The 15,435-nt window shown below is 36.8% G+C and overlaps 1 protein-coding gene and 3 pseudogenes across 1 annotated transcript; all 4 read right to left on the reverse strand.

The window, feature by feature from the left end:
* Positions 1–1,332: 1,332 nt before the first annotated feature.
* Positions 1,333–3,927, reverse strand: LOC122358697 (C3a anaphylatoxin chemotactic receptor-like). Its single transcript, XM_043258546.1, has 2 exons — positions 3,924–3,927; positions 1,333–2,312 (listed from the first exon to the last, which is right to left on the reverse strand). The coding sequence occupies exons 1-2, from the start codon at positions 3,925–3,927 to the stop codon at positions 1,333–1,335; spliced, it is 984 nt and encodes a 327-aa protein (XP_043114481.1).
* A 2,081-nt stretch (positions 3,928–6,008) lies between these two features.
* Positions 6,009–8,584, reverse strand: LOC122358793 (annotated as a pseudogene).
* Positions 8,585–10,635: 2,051 nt separating this feature from the next.
* Positions 10,636–12,098, reverse strand: LOC122358698 (annotated as a pseudogene).
* A 758-nt stretch (positions 12,099–12,856) lies between these two features.
* The window catches only part of LOC122358699, a 2,900-nt pseudogene continuing 321 nt past the window's right edge, over positions 12,857–15,435 (reverse strand).

The raw sequence follows: 15,435 nt of genomic DNA on the forward strand, positions 1-15,435 counted from the left end.
CAATTTTAAGTTTTATTTCTGCAGTGTGAATGAGAAAAGCGTTAACCAGAAACACCATCCGAAACTAGGCCATTTATATTTGGAAGCTCAAAGAGCCCTCCCTACAAGTGAAACAGGCAATTTCTATAGGCTTCAAAAACAAAAAAAAAGAGAGATAGCAGAAACGTTAGAAGCGGCCAAATCAACAGTGTTATACATTATACATTAAACATGAGAAAATAAAGAACCCACTAGTGACCTCAGCAACCTAAAACATGTCCCAAGGAGGACAACAGTGTTGGATTCTCTTCGTGGTAAAGAAAAATTATTTTACAACATTCGGCAAGGTAGCTTTGTAATTGTCAAAGACTACAATCAAGAGAAGATTTTACAAGAGGCAATACAGAGGGGTTCACCACAAGGTGCAAACGAGGCCATCTAAAAAATCCAGACCACTTATGGAAAAGCATTCTTTGGACAGCTGGAATGAAGATCAACTTCAACAAAGTTTGGTGAAGGCTTGGAAGAGCTCATGATCCAAAGCAACATTATCTGTGAAACATGATGGAGCAGTGTGATGGCATGATAATGCACGGCTTCTAGTGGCACTACTGGTGTTTAGTGATGACAAATGGACAACAACTCAAAACATACAGCAAAAGCAACCCAGGGGTTTTTGAATGCAAAAAAGTGAAATATTCTGAAATATTCAGTCTCCTGATTTCAGCCTGACCGAGCAGAGCATGCATTTCACTCACTGAAAACAAAACTAAAGGCAGCCCTGATAGCACACGTACGTCTAGGAGTCGTCTATTTGACGTCCGCATTTATATCTGCAAGACATATATTTTTAGATTGTTTGCTCATCTGAAATATATTTATAGGACGTCTCCTTTTAGATGTCAAAGACGTCTATTGGACGTCTTTAAGATGTTTATGATTTAGAATGTATGTAAAGACGTCTGTAAGACGTCTGCCAGACGCTTGTAGAAAGCAGATGCTTTCTTAAAAAATCTTAAAAAATGCTTGAGTTTGCACACTTATTATCAGAAAAGGTTCAAAAAAGTATTGTCTTTTTGTTGTTATGGGCGTGAATAAAGTTTTATTGCATCTCTGTATGCCTGTGTGTAAAACAACAAACTGACAATTTATATATAAAATATATATATACGGGTGACTCGTTATCGAAAGATACTATACTGTGACACAGGATATCTAAAGATAAACTTTCACTGCAAAGGTAAAGTCCAATTTATTTTTGGGACACTGACTTCATTGATCACAAATCTGTACATATCCTTTTGATACACTATTTACAACAATAATTCAAAAACTGTAAGACAACAAGCTACTTTAGACCTTGAGATTGATTTTAGTATTGTTTACTCCTCTTTGGTCAAGAAAGCATTGGGGTCTTTTGTCATCTTCGTGATCCAGAAAGTCCAGATGTTCTTCGGCAAAAGCCATTTCCAGCACCAGCAGCAGAGACTTTTTGAGCTGCTTCTTATACTCATCACACATAAACACATAGAGAATGGGGTTCAGACAGCTGTTTAGAAAAGCAAGGCAAACCACAAAAGGTGTTGTTTTAGATATCACTTCTCGAACATTGACGTTCTGCATATTCTTCACAAAACACAATTTGTGAATATGGTAAGGGAACCAGCATACAAAAAAGGCCAGAACCAGAAATATAATAAGACGGTAGGACCTGAGATGTTTCCCCCTCGTGAGACGTTTGACTCGCACTCCAATAGCTAAATAAGAAGATGCAATGATCAGGAAGGGGATGAGGAATCCCACCATAAACCTGTATGTGAACAGAGACTGTAAGTCTAGATACTTGGTGCAGAAATTGATGACAAATGGAATGCTACAGCCGATGGATAAAATCCACACTATCATGCTAATGATCCTGGCTTTGAGTAAAGTTCGTTTGTTCTTTGCCCACACAATCACCCATGTGCACAGGCATCGGTCCAGACTAATAGCTGTAAGAAAAAAAATGCTAGCAAACATATTTAGCTCCGTCATGAAAGAGAGAAGCTTGGACAAAATGTAGCCCAGTGGCTTGCCAAAGATCAAGACAATGCGTATGACCGGGGTGAAGGAGAAAAAGAAGTCTGCAATCGCCAAGTTGAGAAACCAAATGGAGTTGACCGTCGTCTTCATTTTGTAGCCGGTCACAAAGATGACAAGACCATTTCCGATGAAGCCTAAGATGAAGATGATCAGGTAAATGCATATAGCGAAGATCTGGAGGCTTGAAAAGCCCTCGTTCGCCTGTGTCACGGAGACGCTAGTCAGATTATCATTTTCCAAACTTGTGCACACTATGCAGAAAAGAGATTAAAGTATAGATTGAGAATTGGTTCTGGAGCAAAACAACATGCAAATTAAACAATTTGTGGCACATTTGACTAGAAACACGTTTTTTCTGTTACAAATACTGTACTATATTTATTTATTTTGCATTGAAAATCAGCAGAATTAAAGAAAAATGCAAGGATTTGACACTTGTTATTAAAGTTGAGCTTTATGCAACGTTATGAGCAAACGTACCCTTCTTTCTAGCAAAGAATAATTTTTACTGTATAGCTTTAGATTACTGTGTCTCATACTTAACGCTCTGTCCAGGCATGCTCTGCAACGAGTAAACACTTTTGTTTTATGCAAACTAATTTCTGTATGTATGCTCTCCCACATTTACAAACATCTGAATTCAGAACATCGGATTCAAAACGAGGTAAGAAAAAATTTCAGTGAGTCTGTGTCAGTGACAACTCTTCCTGCTAGATCTGAGGCAACACTGGTTGCTGTCTCGGAGACAAATTCTACGGAATTTAATGAAGTCCACAAACAATTGCAAACAATATAAAGTCACCACCAGAGTCTGCTGGCGATTTTTGACGTCTTTGGAGCTTAGCTCTATAAGTGTGCAATTCATTAAATTATTTGTTACAAATGTTTACGGACAGGAAGGTTGATTAATAAAGTATTAAAAAGAGACAGAATATGAATATGACACAAATATGAAATTTAAATGAAGATGACCACATACATACGCAAATTTCAAAATCATGAAATGTTTCCATTTACGGATGAAAACCAACCAAACCAAAACTTATATAAATAAATTGCATAAATTGTGAAAAATAAGTAAAAAGGATCCTGAATAATTTTCCTCGAAAGCAAACTTTGCCAGCTCTTACCCAAGATTCTAACAAGAATAGCCTGCTGATTGCTGCATTGCCCTCAAGTTTCTCAAACTAATAGTGTTACCAAATTAGCTGTGAATTAGCTCAGATCCGTCCCTGTACTGTCTGAGTCACTCTTCCTGAGAATGCTCATACACTCTATTTTCTGTTTTCTTAAATAATTATATTACCTTGAAGCATCCATTCCTCCACAAGTGCCTAATTTAGTTATGGGGTCTATTCTTTCTGATTTCTGAAAACAGTTTGATTATATATATTGTACACATTTATCTGCACTCACACGAAAAAACAGGTATCATTATGTCTTTCATAGAATAACCGACTGAGACGGCATTACTGTCAGTCAAAGAACCCCTGTGGATTGTGAAAGCTGATTTTCAGTCTGTTCTCATTCTGCAGGATCTATTTGTCGCCTTTGATACTAATTTGCTTTCCCACTTCCGTACGGAATCCAGGAAACTTATCTCTTTCATAAACATTTGACTGTATTCTAACTTGAAAAGAAAACAAAACCTTTCACTTCCTTAATCCCTTCTGGCTCTAGATTGTAGAAACTTGTATTGCAAGCACTTCCTGTGTCTGTTTGCCTCCATATGATGAATCACTTATTACATTTCCTTAAGCCGTCTGCTAAATCAATACATTTAAATATGTGTTATTTTTAAGATTAATAAGGATAATAAACAAGCATGTTAAATTGGTATATTGCACAGATGAAACTCTTACCCATTTTCTGTAGCTTATTGTCAGTGCACAAAAACTTGGTCAAATAAAGAGCTTGAAGTAGGATCTCTTCTACTTATGTGAAAAGCTCATGAGTGAATGAAGGATGTTGCATGTACATTTTGTGGTTCATTAACTAAGAATAACTGCATGACTTCACAGGATATTTTTCTTTGGCCTATATACATCTAACAGGCCATATATATATATATATATATATATATATATATATATATATATACAGGTGTCCTATGTTGGTTGCCAGGGATGTGGGCATTCCCACCTAGGACTTCAGTGGCATCCTCGTGAACTAATTCTTAATACTATGTGACGCCACAGCTATAGAAAGCATAAATATTACATGAAAATGCAATATAACAGAGCCCGCCATCACAGACAGGTATCTCATGTAATGTTAATGCTGTCAATAAAGCTAGAAACCCATTCAATACAATTCAACAAATTGCCGCTCATCCTCACGCTGAATCTCTACATTCTCTGTAAACCCTGAAGATGATTTCTAACGAGAAGTTGAACATGTGTACGTAATAAAGTGGTTATGGCAAACGTCAAACCTGGCATGACACATCTCGCTGTCTCTGAACTGAATGTAATAACCTAATAAAAAGAGAAGCTATGAAAGAAAAACTAAATATGTTCCCCTTTTCCGCTCAGCATTTGTTTTCTGTGCAGGCCTGTGGTCTCAGAACTTGTTAAAGGGAACCTTGGGTTTGTATGGATTTACATAACATAAATTATGTCCCTTATTGGAAATATGTAGAAAAATAACCATGAATGGTTTATGTTATTAAAAAAAATTCACATTATTATATATATTTTGGATTGTGGGAGGCGCCATTATTCTAAAGATGTAAAATGGTTGCACTCTAAAAATAAAATATGATGACCACAGCAAGTGAAAGAGCTTACAGGACATGATAAATATATAACCATAGGCTTAAACCCATTGCTGTACCATGATTTTTTTCCCCACAAGAAGTCTAAATGCTCCTCCAGCAGCTGCAGCGAAATAATACGCACAGATATGTTTACATCCTAATGGGGTGGCGTAGCATTTCTTGTCCCAGTCGTTTGTAATCTCTTACGGTAGCTGTGGTCTACTAAAAGACTCTAAAGTTGAGAGGGCAAAGAAACAGTCTTTAGGAAGTTTTATTCGTCTACAGGCATCGTCCCATTATTTTGTCCGACTCTTATCGCTAGGAAAGTCATTCATCGCTTCTCTTGTTGCCCTTTGATTGAAAATTGCAACCAAAAATGACACAGCATGGTACCTTATCAGAATTGTGTTTTCTGAACTGTTTATTCTGAGCTGGATTGTGGTAAGAGCTCCAGTAGCTCACCGAAGGCAACCATTTGATGTCAGTGATACAGAATGTACTGTGCACATAAAAAATGGCTCCCCTCATAGTCCAGAAACAGGTTAAATAGCATTAATCTCCACGGGTTTCTATTACATATTTCAGTAAGAGACTATTTATGTTATATTAAGCTATAAATGTCTTATAGCCATTTAAGACATCATGTAAACATCTATTTGACAGAACTGGAACCACCATTATAGCCCAGTGATTGGAATTTGTGAAAATGTGAACTGTTCATCATTGACAATGATAAGAAATGCTTTTTGAGCAGCAATGTTTTCTGAAGAATCATGTGATGCTGAAGACTGTAATGATGCTAAGATTCTGCTTTGCCATCACAGGCATAAATTGTATTTTAAAATACACTGAAAAAGCAAACAGTTATTTTACATTATACTAATATTGCAAATTATCACTGCTTTTTATCAAATAAATGCAGCCTTGATAAGCATAAGAGGCCTCTATCAAAAACTTTAAAACCTTATTGACCCCAAACCTTTGAAGAGTAGTATAAATTGTTATCAAATGCATGCATGTAATCTATGATAGTTTTAGTTGTTTATTACTATTAGACTTTCTCTTTTGGTCATGGTTTCCTGGAAACAGTTTTACATCATCATAACAACTTTACTATCTTTTGTAACTCATGCGTATAAGCCACTATTTTATTTTAATTGCTTGAGTCATTAAGCAACTTTAGAATGTGTGGGGTTTTTTGTAGTATTTTTATTCGCCTTATGTTCAGAGAGTCAGAACTTTAGTTGTAGGCGACAGTCTGGTCAATCCATTGGCGGAGATAAGACACGCGGGCGTAGACGGCTGGGGTGCGAACATTGCAGTCGGTGGTGCCCCAGGACACGATGCCCACCTGATACCAAACACCAGCACTTTCACACACCAGAGGACCACCAGAATCACCCTGTAGTTCACAGACAAACCAATGCAGACACATTAGGACCAAAGCACTGTATATATGCATTCACAAGTCACAAGCCTCCTGGTTTTCAACCAAAATATCTTAAAATGTGTCCCAAAGACTAACAAAGCTTTTACTGATTTGGAACGACGTTGGGTTAACGATTAATGACAAAATCTTCAGTTTGGGATGGAGTAACCGTGTAAGGTATCTGTCTTCATATACCTGGCAAGAGGAGACACCGGAGGCTCCAGCACAGATCATGGCATCTGTGATTCTGCTCTGACCCCAGTATTGCTTGCACTGAGCGGGAGTGATAAGAGGCAGCGCGGTCTGCTGCAGGATACGAGGACTTGCTGTGAAAGCAGAGCAAATACAAGAAAATTAAACCACTTTTGGTCATTTTCGAATGTTTCCGAATGTTTTAAGTGTTGATGATGATGATGATGAATGTACAGGTGGTTCCAGTTTTGCCCCATCCAGTGGTGACACAAAGAGTGCCGGCGGGGATGCTGGAGGTGGAGGAAGCCAGACACACAGGAGAGATACGGGATGTCAGCTGGGCTGGAGAGGACAGTTTGAGCAGAGTGACGTCATTGTTGAAGGTATTACCATTGTAGTAAGGATGGGTGATGGCCTACGGTGGAAAGAAAATTAAAAGGTTAAAAAGGTTATACAAATCTAATAAACCCAACATATTAGTGAGCTCAAACATATAGACACGATACGGTATACAGTGTTAAAAAAAAACACATTTACAGAAACATTAATGGGTAATGAGGTAATGGAAGCGATATCATAGAACCAAAGCAATGCCATCAGCAGACAGTGACTCGAAGTAAAGGGATGATGAGCTGATATCATTAAAGCTTATACCTTGGAAATGCTCATCACTTGAACTGCCTCAGCGCTGGAGCCGCGGTCATGCTCTCCAAGAATAACATAGTGATATCCAGCCCTAGGGTGGGAGATAAGTTAAAATAGATGCACGGAAAAGCATCAGGCATGGTATGTTATTGAAGTAAAACCGACTCAAATGTTCTTACCTCACACCACAGTGGGCAGCAGTGACCACCCAATACTGGTTGATCAGGGATCCTCCGCAGAAATGGAAGCCATTGGATTGCTGGTTTAGGCATTATTAATTACAAATAATATAACTTTAGGTATGATTAACACATTGTTGAAAAATACATTTTCCATGCATCTCAGCATGTACATATTAAATGATAAAGGACCCAAAAAGTATATTTAAAACTAGTAAAAATTACCTGGAGAGAGACCTGCAGGGCCAGGAACCAGACACTGCATTCTCTCCATTAACAATTTTGCTGTAGCCACTAATTACTGGCTTAATTGCAGGCACTCCACAACCTATATAACACACAATAATGGGTTATTTGTCAGTTCTTGAGACATTTTTTTGTTTGATTACAAAAATATATTTTGAGCCTCAGAAAATCCTGTGATTGGAAATAAATACAATATAAAATAATGCTTTTTATTTATGTAATTTATTCCTTTGATGCAATGCAGAATTTTTATCAGCTGTTACTTTTATACACTGTTGCGTGCTAGCGATCCTTCATAAATCATTTTAATATGTTTATTTATTCTTTGAATTATCAATGTTGGAAAAAGTTGTGCCGGCCAATCATTTTTTTTGGTGTCTCTGATTTAAAACCTTTTTTCAGGATTCTTTGATGGATAAATTTAATTTAACACATCCTTGGAATAAAAGTATGTCTTTCAACATTATTAAAAATAAAAATTGACCCTAAACCTTTGAACAGTAGTGCATATTGTTAGAAAACCTTTCTATTTGAACTAAGTGCTCTTAATTGTTACCTATTATTGATAAAAGAATCCTGAAAAAAAGCAATATTTGTTTTCAATATTAATAATAAATCAGCATATAAGAATCATTTCTGAAGGATCATGTTACACTGAAGACTGGAGCAATGAAGCTAAAAATTTAGCTTTATATCACAGGAATGAATAAAATTTTAAAATGTATTCACATAAACAATTTTATTTATTTTAAATTGAAATAACATTTCACAATATTACAGTTGTTCTGTACTTTTTATAAAAAAATGCGGCCTTGATGAGGATATATATTAACATATAGATCAATATTAATAACAATTAATAACAAGTAAATTTAGAGGTTTTAAAGTAAGCATAATCTTCTAGTTGACAATGACTTTTGCTACCTTCATTGTAAACTTCCAAAAACTCACCCAGAGTGGAGGCCACCAAAAGCAAAACAGCTGATGATCCAGAGCATGGTGGAGACAAGTGAGTAAATTCTGCTGATGTTCCCATGGGTCTCTCCCATGCTTTATATTCTCCTCAACATCTGATAAAACTGGGAATTCATCAAGGTGCTTCCATGCAGCTGGCAGAATCTCAGAGCTCTGGAACGTTCATATCTTGTTTAGTAGAGTCATGTGACAAAAAGTGTGTTGAAATATTGACAAGAACAAATGGGTGAAGTGAAAAAAAGGTCGGCTTCCCAACTTTGTTGAAACATTTTGTTTCCTGAATGCAGCATTGAGACACCTAAGATTTAATTCTTTTACCTGTAAATATATAACCTGAATTTCTTGTTGACCCCATATAATCTTTCCAGGCAGAAGATACAAAAAATAAAATGCAAAAAAGGGAAAAGTATTTCATCTTTGATCTTATCTTATACTAAATAAGTTATTTTTATTGCTCAGGATGTTTTGTGGTTGTTTAACACCATTAAACAATTTGAAAAGATGTTTAAAACATGTGGATTCTAAGAAAATGCATAGAAGGTTAACTCTCTTTAATGCTGACACCATGGGAATGCTCATAGTCTGCACAGGTTTTGTATCATGATCATGATCTACAAGGACAACACAGACAAGCAGACATATGTGTAATGTCTTTTCTCAGTCAATGCAAATATATGATGAATAGCTTTTAGTATTAGGTACTGGAAATGAACAGAAGTGCATAAACAAGCTCTTGTTTTAGCTTGGATTTATTGCACTTAATTGTAACACCTGATTTAGGAACTGATGTTATACATGTACTAAAAGTCATTCCAAAATGGTGAAAGGTCTAGCACCATTTGTTTACATATGCCACTTTTTTCTAGTGAACCAAAGTTAGTGTGTCTGTGCATTTTAACACATAGTCAAGGCGTAGTAGGAAGACCCTCATTGCTTTATTTAATTATTATTCAGCCATAATTATGTATGCATACATAGGCTCAGTATCATCAAAATGTAATTCGAATGAAAACAGATACATTGTAGATATTTATGTTATAAAGTGCTTTTAATAATTATGTTGTCACAATATCAATCATTTCCAGTATTTATAGCAGTAGCTTTACAGTGTTATAAAGACACATTTGTTTACTAATGTATGAATATTCAGGCAAGAGAAAAACCAATACTATGAGGCCACGAGACTTAGCTGGTGCTCTAGTTGACTCTAATGATTTCGCTGATCCATTGGCGAAAGTAAGAGACACTGGTGTAGGCAGCTGGACGGTCAGTGCTGCAGGATTCATGGCCCCAGGAAACAATGCCCACTTGGTACCAAACACCTGAACTCTCACACATCAGAGGACCACCAGAATCACCCTGCAGTGGATACACAGATATCAGCGATTAACATTGTGATTTTTATAAAAAAAATCTTAATTTAGTTTGCTTTTTAATTAAAATAAGTTTTTCTCAAATATGAAAATTACCCTATAATTTTGTCAACTCCAAGCCATCCTAGGTGTACATGATTTACTTCTTTCAGACAAACACAATCTTAGATTTTAAACAAATTATCCTGGCCTGCCAAGCTTGGTAATGCTGGTGGATAGTGGCCGTTATTTTGAAGCTCCATATATCTCTATATAACCTCCATATAAGCTCCATATAACCTATTCACCTCCAGAGGTTAACACATGTCTTTTGAAGCAGGTTTTGTAACAAAATATTACATTTTTACAAGCTTAAAAAAAGCTATTACAAGTTGATTGACTTCTACAAACGGCTGTATGCACGTTTATGCAAGAGTTCGGTTCTGGCTTCTTGGATTATCTCTGACTGGACCTTTGATGTATGCAAAAAGCCAACAATCTGCTTCAAAAGATCTGTTTTAACCGCCCAGAGCCATATAGGTTAGTTTTACAACAGATATATATGGTTTATGGAGCTTCAAAATAATGGCCACTATCCATCAGCATTACCAAGCTTGGAAGAAGCAGGATAAATAAAAAGTAACTCAGGCTGTGCTTGTCTGAAAGAATAAAGTTATATACACATAGGATGGCCTGGGGGTGATTAAATTATGGGTTAATTTTCATTTTTGGATGAACAACTCCTTTGAGAGCTTGTGTGTAATATATTTATACCTGGCAAGACGAGGCTCCAGAGGCTCAGCACAGATCATGGCGTCCTGTGATACTGTTCCTACCCCAGAACTGCCTACACTGAGCTTGACTCACTATTGGCACAGTGGCCTCCTGCAGAATTCGAGGATTTGCTAAAAGCAAAAGAAGAATGTGAGACAATAATTGCCTGAATGGTCGAGCAGTTTATCTTGTGAATCCAGAACATGTGGGTATTGAATATGTTCTAATGTACACAGGTGATAAGAATCGCAGACATACGGAGGGGGATTCAGTTGCGCCCCAGCCGGTGATGACACAAAAGAGTCCCAGGTCGGATGCTGGTTAAGGAACTAGGAAGACATATAGGAGAGATACGGGACGTCATCTGTACTGGACTGGACATTTTCAGTAGTGCAATATCATGATTGAACTTGGCCTGTTTGTTTGAAGTCAGGGTGGGTGATGACCTGTAAGTATAGGAAGAAAATAGGTTTTTATAATTTAACAAGATATTTTTAAATTAAATGATTCATCAAGGGTGCTATCATTTTTTAATTGATCAAATTGACAGTAAAGACAATTTTAATGTTACAAAAGATTTCTATTTTGAATAAATGCTGTTTTTTTTTACTTCTATTCACCAAAGAATTCTAGACAAAATTCTAGAAAACAATGTGGAACACAAAACTTTGGAACAGAGTAATTTTAGAGTTTAACTTCCGCTTTAATACAGTAATATCACTGAAGATGATACCTTGGTAATTTTCTTGACTTGAATAGCTTCATTACTGGAACTAAGATCGTGCTGTCCAAGGACCACATAGTCATTCCCAGGCCTAGAAATACAAATCAGGAAAAGTCTAAAACCTAAAATACCTGGATAAAATGATAGATAGATAGATAGATAGATAGATAGATAGATAGATAGATAGATAGATAGATAGATAGATAGATAGATAGATAGATATGAAGTTCTTACTGAACTGAACAGTGGGCAGCAGTAAGGATCCAGTTTTCATTGATCAGGAACCACCGCAAAGTGCTTACCTTTGATGTCTGTATCAAATATAAAGAATTTCATGAGTACATCATTATGCATAGAAGGAGGCCCACCACCACATACTCTAAGAAATTGATCCACAAATATAAACAAAGACTGTCTTTAAACTTGTAACACTACCTGAATGGAGACCTGCCAGGGCCATAAGTAGGTGATATCTACAGGATTTCCCCCAACAACACTTTCATGTTCTTTTGGCTTTGATTTTTGAACATCAGCAAAACTTATAGATCTTTTGGCAATTTCAGCTGCTGGGTAATCGCATTGATTGACGCACTCCACATCCTATTACCATAGTTCATAATGAAACAAATGAAAAAAAAGATCATAGTAACATGCCATGTTTGTAGACGTGTTTGTATGTGTGTGTATTACACCTTTTATCCTAATAAAACTCACCCAGAGTAGAAGACTGCTGTAAAGCAAGGAAGCTGAGGATCCAGATCATGTTGTACACAAGCACCTAATGTCTTTCAGCTGTTCACATTAGGTCTCTCTCCTGCTTTATATTCTCTGAAGCATCTGTAAACTTTCTCTATTTATACAGGTGTTCTATGCAGTTAGGAGAGCCCAGGAAAAATTGTGTTTTTATTCATATGAGGAAAAGAACAATTCAATATGTAATTATTTTTCTTCCTCACACGACTGACTGTTATAGGTGGGTCAGCCAAACAGAAATACCTGCCTTTCTAAAAACAATGCATTCTGTTGCAGAAATGTGAATGTTGCATATAAAGTACTTTTTTCAAATGTTTTAAAAACTTAAAACAGACCTTTACATTCATTCTAGCATGAAATGAGACATGAGACAAGATATTAGGGAAAAAATATGCTTTATTTTTTTATTGAGTCATACAGGAAACTGATTGAATAAACTGCTAAGCAGTGGTGTAAAAACCCTCCTTGTGGAATAATAATGACTAATGAGTATAACAGCTAACTGAACTGTAACTGAAAGCTTCCAAGGCCTCACCTCAGCTAGGTATTTTGTTGTAATTATAGCATGACTAACCTTGTAGCCACTGAATAATAGCTTACTGATTTAGAAACATGATGCTAAGAAAATATGCTCTTACTGTTTTGGAAGTTCCATATTGCTTTGGTCACAAGCTATAAGATGGTTTCATTTGGCACATCTGACCAATGTGAGGTGATAAGAAGCCTGTTTGAAATTTGCAATTTTTTTTGGATATTTTTTTTTTGTCTTTTGTGTAAGCCTTTTATGTTCTGGTTCTGGTCAAGTTTAGTCCACTTCCTCAATGGTAGGGCCAGAGGAGGAACCACCTGCCCCTCCAGGAAAGCCCCAGGCATTCCACCCGGCATTCCCCTGGCATTCCACTCCTGGCATGCCTCCAGCGCCTTGATAGAGCTTGGTGATGATGGGGTTGCACACTTTTTCCAGCTCCTTCTGTTGGTGCTCATACTCATCCTTTCGGCAGTCTGTAGTGACGGACATAAGAAGTCCTGTAAGATGCTCATTGCTCTGTGGGGTGGCTCATTGCTCAATACAGTGTGTCTGATCCCTTTTCCTGGAGCTATACCAACAATACATATTTTTCAAATTTTCCTAATTACAAACACCCGGGCCTGTAGTCTTAAAGATTCTAAAAATGTTCTCAGACAGCTCCTAATTTAGTTTGAAAATGTCTAACTATTAGTCTTAGTGCTTAAAAGTGATTCAGGACTAATCTCAAAAGCAAATCTGAGCGAGGAAAAGACAAAAACTTTTGATAGTGAGAAGGCAGAGGAGTCACCCCATTGCTATGACACAGTCCTCTGAACACTGTGATTAGTTGGTTGTCTAAGCATGTAGGGTCTTTTATAAGCCTTCACTTTGAAATTATCTGCATTATTTTCCCTTCTCTCTCTCTCTCTTACCTTGCTTATAGAAGGTTGGGACAGACCTTCAAGAAATCTTCACTGCTGTATAGTTGTATTCTTCCAGTTGGCAAATATGTTAATTTATCAATTTCACCTTAAGACTTATTTTGGATTAAGATGCTTTCTGAATTAGTTTATCTTTAATAGGATTTAAAAAAAAAAAAACACACATTTCTAAAAGATTTTTTTAGATTTTTTTACTTCCAACTCTTAGCACTGTGTTTTTTTTCCAAATACAAACCTTATTCAACTCATCTTCATTAGTAAAAAGACTCCAAGACCAGAAACAGATGGGTCAGATAAAAGAGACATGCCAAATATGTACTGTTGGTGTACCTCCAGGAACAGGGTTGGAAAACTTACTGGCTTAATTATCTCTTTGTAATTGGGTGAAACACTCATAAGTCGTTACATAAACAGGTTTTATTTCCTCAAGGTAAAAATATTGAATAAAGCTTTCTTCAATGACATAATCGTATACTAAAAGGATAGGCCTTAATTCTATAAACAAGTAATAACTTGTGGCAGTAAATTAGCATTCACTAAAAATAGTTTACGGTTGTTAAATTTACCTGGTTCTGTCCAACTAAGATATGACTTCATTGCATTGGTCAATGATAGTTTTTGTCCTCTGCACTGATCTTATCCTCTCAGCTTGTCATCCTCACGTGTGCTCCTTCTCATGTTAAAGGCCATGGACTCCAAAGTGTTCTTGGCAAGTGACTCCTTCTCTCCTCTGGGCGTCATCCTCTGCTCTGTATTGGTCCCTTCCTATACTGATGCATTCAATTTCTTCCTTGCTCAAACAAACCTGAAAGAAAGATTTGCAAGAAATCTCACTGTGGAAAACTAGAGACTGAAACAAAAACTTAATAGTTAAGTTAGCAGAGTAAACTTTATCCAAGATCAGGACACATCTACTTTGTTGGCTGGTGATAGTGATCTTTGTTCTCTTTTGCCAGTGCTTTTGTCCACTGCGACACATTGAGAATGCCATTGAAATCAATGTTTAATGTTACTCTCAATTTGTGGCACACCACGAGGAGCAGCAGGAGGGATGCCAGTCAACTCAAATTTGCCAAGAAGGTTGTTATCTTTTGTCATGCCTCTCTCTCTCACGTAGACCTATGGGTAAGAAAAACAGGATCATTAACACGAGAGGTAAGCTGTTGTTTGACCTCAGTGATTTGAGTTATTTAAAAATACTTAAAAAACCTATTCATCTGCTTCAGAAGATGCATGCATAGAGGTGTAGTAGATAAGTTTTACAGTGGATATAGCGATTTATGGAGTTTCAAAAACAACGGCCACTATCCACTTACCATTACACTAAGCTTGGAAGAGCTAGGAAAAATTTTAAAACTCTGAAAAAACTGTTTGTCTGAAAAGAACAAAGTCATATAAGCACACTAGGATGGCTTCGTGGTGAGTAAATTATGGGGTAATTTTTCATTTTGGGTGAACTATTCCTTTGGCAGTTTCTGTCTGAACTGGTCTTTACCAACATATATGTTTTGGATGCTGGCTTAAAAGCTTTCTTTACAGACTTACAGTAAGATTTTCAGGGTCACACAGTTCCATTTATTATTTTTTTGTGAAGTCGAATAACCTGAATATGATGGTCCACTAGGTAGATGCAACCAAAACCACCTTGGGAAATTGAAATTCATGCTGGTCTGAGAAGAAGTATAAAACAAGACTAGGGAAATATGAGTCTATTACAACTGCGACTTTTAATTTCTACTCCGACTCAGCACAATCTGTGCTGGTTGTCTGAGTAGGTGGTGGTAAGTCTGGGGTTGGAGTGGTGGGAATGGTGGTGTTCCTCTTAATTAACACGTCATGACACCACCAGCTGTCTCGATGCTCAGAGAGAGAGGAGCAACATCCAGCAGCAAAAGGTC

Source organism: Puntigrus tetrazona, chromosome 15, assembly GCF_018831695.1.
Source record: "Puntigrus tetrazona isolate hp1 chromosome 15, ASM1883169v1, whole genome shotgun sequence".
In the NCBI taxonomy this organism is placed as follows: domain Eukaryota; kingdom Metazoa; phylum Chordata; class Actinopteri; order Cypriniformes; family Cyprinidae; genus Puntigrus; species Puntigrus tetrazona.